Genomic DNA, 6,000 nt, shown 5'->3' on the forward strand with positions numbered 1-6,000 from the left:
ACTTCCTCTCTAGTCATAATCAACGTGTGGCCCTGAATGGGTTTCTCTCATCTCCCCTTCCTGTTCAGGCTGGAGTTCCCCAAGGCAGTGTTCTGGGCCCGGTGCTTTTTCTGGTCTTCACCAATGATCTATCTGACCCTCTTGAAAATCCTCTCTATCTCTTTGCTGATGACTCCACTCTCTGCCGCTCCATTCCTCATCCCTCAGATCGGAATTCTGCAGCCTCCTCACTCTCTGCAGACCTGGACAAAATCACAGACTGGTCAAACAAGTGGAACATGTCTTTCAATCCTGACAAATCTCACACTCTTACGATGTCTCTCCGAAAATACCGACTGGATAACCCTCCCATCCATTTTCTGAATAATCCTCTCCTAGAAGTTCTGTCACTCAAGCTTTTGGGTCTCACTATCTGCCATGATCTTTCCTGGGAAAACCACATTTCAAATCTGGCCTCCAAAGCCAGTCGCCAACTGGGCATCCTCCGGCGTGCAAAGTCCTTCCTTGGCACACCTGAGCTCCTCACCACATACCAAGACTTTCATCCACAGCTCAATGGAATACTGTTCTCCCCTCTGGGCCGGTGCTCCTGCCTCTCACCTAGCTTGGCTTCACGCTGTTGAAACCAAAGCTTTCAGAATCATTGGAATCTCCCCCGATGAAGCTAACTCTGAGAGCATTTCACTTACTCACCGCAGGTAGGTTGGTGGTCTTTCTGTCTTCTACCGACTCCTCTCCGGCCTTGCTCCCCCAGCTCTCTCCTGGCTCTGTCCCACAAATATTCCTGCAAGTCGCACAAGATCTGCCAGCAACCCGCTTATGGTTAAACTGCCAAAATCAAGACTCTCTGCTCACCTTCACTCCTTCATTCCTTTTTTCTCCTGCCTGGAACAAACTCCCTCACTCTCTTCAATCCCACTCTTCACTCCAGGTCTTTAAAACAGCTGTTCACCACCATATCTTATCTTCCTCCATCCAAAACCTTGATCTTTTCTACCCCCACTAATTTCAGCCCAGATTCACTTTTTTGAAATACCAACCTCTTTCCTGGAAGTCCTTGCAGTGTCCTTGTGTTTTATACTTCTCCCACCCCCTTTCTGAAATACCAACCTCCCCACCCCCTTCACCAGGCCTCCTCCACCCAAGCCCTCTCCCTCCCACAGATCTCCCGATGTCCCTGCTCTCAAATGTTGTGGTTGTGTGCTTCCCCTTCTCTCCCTATCTTGTCTACCACTCCCCTTATTATATACTTTGTGTGTCTGTTTGATTTTTTTTGTGTGATAAATGTTAGCTCTTTCACGAGCCTCGATTCTGTAAACTAAAAAAAAAAAAAAAAAAAGAATGGAAGAAACTCCAAATCCAGATGTGGCATACCCAAGAAGACTCGAAGCTGTAATCACTGCCAAAGGTGCTTGCTTCTTCGAAGTATTGACTCAGGGGGCTGAATACTTATATGTAAATTAGATATTTCTGTGTTTCACTTTTAATTATTTTGCAAAAATTTCTCAAATTATTTTTTCCCCTTTGGCATTATGGGGTATTTATTATGTGATCAGTGACAAAAAAATCTCAATTTAAACCATTTTAAATTCAGGCTGTAACAACAAAATGTGAAAATGTCAAGGGGTGTGAATACTTTCTTGAAGGCCTTCTTGTGAGTTTGGCAATATATGCTTCTGGCAATATATGCTTCTTGCTTGTGACTACCTCTACCAGATAGTTAAGTGTCGTGAAGATCAGAGTAAAAATGCGACTTGTAGGCGATTGGCAGACAGAATAACAGACCAGACCAACCAATAACAGACAAGAAACGTCGATTTTGCAAGGAAAAAACACCCAAACAAACACAACTCGAATTATCATGGAGTCAGATTTTGTGGCACTTTTTTTCTTCTATGCATATATCAATTATGTTTATAATCAAGGTAGTTAGTTACCGTTTCACTTCTATGGTGTAATTAGCATCTTAGTTAAACCATTTGGGAGATTAAGGAAACTGGTGTCTGCTCTAAATTAAACCAGTTGGAGATTAAGGGATGAAGAAAACTGGAAAATTGGTATGAATTTTCGAGTTTCGCAATATCAAGAGCTCTGCCATGGGGCATTACGACCTGGCACCCAGGGGCGTGACATTATGCATGGATGCATGTCATACTCCCATTACATAATCAAACATCATCATCGATCCTGGTAAAATTGGATAGAAATGAATAGGTTGGGGAGAGGGCTTAGCTTATTTAACGTTAAGGATCCGAAAAATCATTTCACTTATATTCGCACATAAATTAACGATCATAATACGAAAAAAGAAAGAGCAATCAGAGATTGCAGATCCTTGCCACGACTTGGTTTGTATGGTGTAGTTTGTGTGGCAAATAAATGGAAGGATGTACTAAATGAATGGTCGTTGATTGCAAATTAAAGGTCTAAATGGTCTAATTGTAAATGTGCAATGGTCAAGGGCTGAAACGTTATAGAGGTCAAATGGTCTGAAGGTCTACATGTTGAAAGGTGGAAAGGTCTACATGGGTCTAAAGGGTCAAAATTGTCTAAAGTATCTAAAAAGGTCAAAGGGGTCTAAAAGGTGTAATTTAAGGTCTAAATGGTTGGAATTGTCTGAAGGGGTCTAAGCAGGGTCGGCGTCAGACTATTTTGCGCCCTAGGCAAGGCCAGCTACTTCCATCCCCCCCCACCCCCACCCCCAAAAAAAATTTGCCAACTTCGATTATTACAAAACAGATGTCTTGTTGAGAAAATAAAAAGCAGAAAACTTGAAACTGCTAAATGTATTTTAAATTGCAAGAATAAGTACCGTAAGATGCCAACAGCACCAACATTAAAGGCGCAATACCCATTAATATGACAGTGGCCCTGTTACCCCACGCTTTGGGGCAAATGGGCTTTCACTTTAAAAAAAATGACACTCCATGTGGTTTGCCATGCAAAATAATGAAAGTGGGCCCTTTATGAGTGTGTGAATGGAAATTACAGATAAACAAAACAGTTTTTGGTTTGAGCAATAAGTTTTAGATATGCAAAATCAAAATTTTAAATAATCAATCTTTGATTATCTTTCGCAAATACAAAATAAAATATTTTGGCACACAAATCATTTTGAACTAAAGGGCACTCGGTATATTGTGACCGGTCTTAAACCAATAATTTGTATGAAACTGTGACCCTTTCATGTCTGCGCCCTCGGCGGCTGCCTAGTTGGCCTAATGGTAGCGCCGGCCCTGGGTCTAAGGATCTTAAAATGTCTAAAATGGGTCTCAAGGTCAAAAGAGGCCACATGGTATGAAAAGGTCTGAAAAGTGTGAAGGTCTAAAGGGTGGAAAGGAGTCTAAGAGGATCTAACCGGTCTTAGAGGTCTGAGAGTTCCAAAGGGTGTAACAGGATCTATAGTGTCAAATGCGTCCAAATGGTCTTAGGGGTATAGAGGATCTTAGGGGTCTAAACGATCTTCAGAATCTTAATAGGTGTTAGGGGTCTAAAGGGTCTTTGGAGGTCTTAAAGGGTGTTAGGGTTCTAAAGGATGTTAGGTGGATCTAAAGTTATGTTAGGTTCTAAATAAATAAAAATGAAAATGATCTTAATAAATGATAATTAAAATAAATAAAAATTATTAATGATAAAAAATAATAAATAAAAATAAAGGATGTTAGGTTCTAAAGGATCTTAAGGGTGTTAGGGGTCTAAAGGGTCTTATGCAGCTAAACGGTCCTTTGGGTCTACAGGGTTCTAGGGGCCTTTGGGTCTAAAGGGTCCTAGGGGGCTATGGGATATTAAAGGGTCTTCGGTGTCTAAAATGTCTTAAGGGTCTGAGGGGTATTCGGGGTCTTAACAGGTGTTGTAGTTCTTAAGAGTCCAATGGGTCTTATGGTTTGAAAGGGTCTTAGTGGTCTAAAATGGTCAGGGTTATAAAGGGTCCAGGGGGTGTTAGGGGTTTTAAGAGGTTTAGGGGGTCTTTGGGTCTTCGTGGTCTTAATGGGTCTTCGGGTTTTAAATTGTCTAAAGAGTCTAATTTAATTCATACACATACTCACGTTCTGTGCGGACAAACAAACAGACAGACAAACGAACCCAAATGCAATACCATCTCCTCTGGTGAGTGTAATTAACCCCCAAATTGTGTCAATAGACCTTGAAGACCCTGCCTCCCCATTTGGTTGTGAATCCTACATCTAGCATCTACACAAGAAAGTTGTGTTTTCTGCTGGGTAGATAATTATTTGTATCAGTTCAAAACTGGACTTACGCACTGTATTTTGTGAAGTGAATAAATGTTTAAATGACATTTATTTTCTTGAATAATGTCACGAACCTGATATCGAGGTTGATTTTGATGGGTTTTTTGTTTTTGTTTGTTTTCATGTCTGCAGCGCTCCGATCTAGTAATCGAAAGCGAGATGGCCCTTTTTTCTGCCATAGAATTGTGGATCAAACGCAACCAGCCAAACTCATCTGTTGTTGAGGCCATGCTCGGCTCCATCCGTTACCCCATGATGTCTTCACTGGAGCTTCTGGAACTCCTGAAGGTATCCACGACACTTAAAAGACACCTGCACACGATCGAGCATGCTATCAATACAGCATTCCGCTTCCACTCTGTCTCACCTCATGAGTTTGGTCGCTTTGTGGATTTAACACAACCAAGCTTCATCCCAAGGAACTACTTGGGATTGGGCTGGGGCCGGGCATGGGCCATCCAGAATCCAGCAAGAGACGACCGCAGCATGACCTTCAAAACATGGCTAAGCCCAAGCAGTCGTGACAGGAGTCGAAGCGTGTCCTGGAACGCCATATTCTCTCCACGGCAGAAGGTACTGGGCAGCGGACGCACCTCAGAGGCCTCATATGGTCATGGTGGGTCCTCGGTTTCACCTGCACGCCTCAGTCCCCATCTCGTGGTCATAAGCTCGTCAAGAAAGGCAGACATCCCAGGTCTCCACTATCAGAAGACTGTGCTAGTTGGTGTGAGAAAGAAGGGGACAATGGTCGTCCAAGGTGCCTACAGTTTTCACCATAGTTCCGAGGAGGCACGAGGGTTTCTCAAGAGCGCAGATCTCATTAGCCGCTTCTCAGATTACTTGGTTGACAGTGCCCTACACCTTCACATCATCGTCAAGCCCGTCTACCAACCCCTTCTCGGAGATGAGAATGATGAACACAATAATATAAAAAATGACAAATTCCCCAAGGATGTATATCGAAAGGACAAAACGCAGTCATGATTGTATTTGCTCGCTTCCGGTGTTTAAGTGTCGACGTTGAGTTTAGAGTTCTTAATTTTAATGTTATATTCTCCATTAAGAACTATCTTTTTGGTTATGCACATATATTGATATTTTCCGAACATTACTGCCTATAATCCTGTGTTCTTCATCTGTTGTAATTTCTACAGTAATTGGATTGACCTCATATGTTTCTTTTTTAACCGTTAGTTCCTGCTCCATGAGAATTCCTGGTATTCCTCTCATGGGACAATCGTTTATAAAAATCAGAATAGCAATGTATGAAGTAATCACTTTTAAAAAGCTGAAAATAAACAAACATAACCGAATTCCGATCACGTGGTTTGGCTTGTGAATACTTCTTTTATTTGAAATTAAAGTGAAAGCATTTCCTGTACTTCATGTTTTCACATTTGTGCCACACCATCATCTTTACTGTAATTCACCAAATGTCCGTCTGTCCGTTCGAAGGTACCGCAAAAACGGCTCAACCGATCGCAACGATATGTTGGGTGGGTGGGTATTCCTGGGACCCCTGGGAGTAAAATAGGCTATATTGTTTTTCCAATTTTTCCAAATTTTCCAATTTTCCGAAACACAATGGAATAATATTTACCGATATGAACAGTGATGTGGCTTTTGTTGAAATTCTACAACTACTGTTTAGATTTTGATGATTTGCATGTGATATGATTCAACGGATGTTCATATGAATCGTTTAAAATAAAAGCCTTCAATTTCTGATATTTCGCCTTTTCATTTGGGC

General features: G+C 41.8%; 1 protein-coding gene across 1 annotated transcript in view; it reads left to right on the forward strand.

Moving 5' to 3' along the window:
- BTBD17 (BTB domain containing 17) overlaps nucleotides 1-5,568 on the forward strand; it is a 32,823-nt gene extending 27,255 nt beyond the window's left edge. Inside the window, exon 5 of the mRNA XM_068116313.2 lies at nucleotides 4,383-5,568. Coding sequence (XP_067972414.2) covers nucleotides 4,383-5,234 — 852 coding nt within the window. The 3' untranslated portion in view covers nucleotides 5,235-5,568. The remainder of the gene's footprint in view (nucleotides 1-4,382) is intronic.
- The last annotated feature ends 432 nt before the right edge of the window (nucleotides 5,569-6,000 follow it).

Source organism: Myxine glutinosa, chromosome 1, assembly GCF_964187855.1.
Source record: "Myxine glutinosa chromosome 1, kmMyxGlut1.1, whole genome shotgun sequence".
Classification (NCBI taxonomy): Eukaryota; Metazoa; Chordata; class Myxini; order Myxiniformes; family Myxinidae; genus Myxine; species Myxine glutinosa.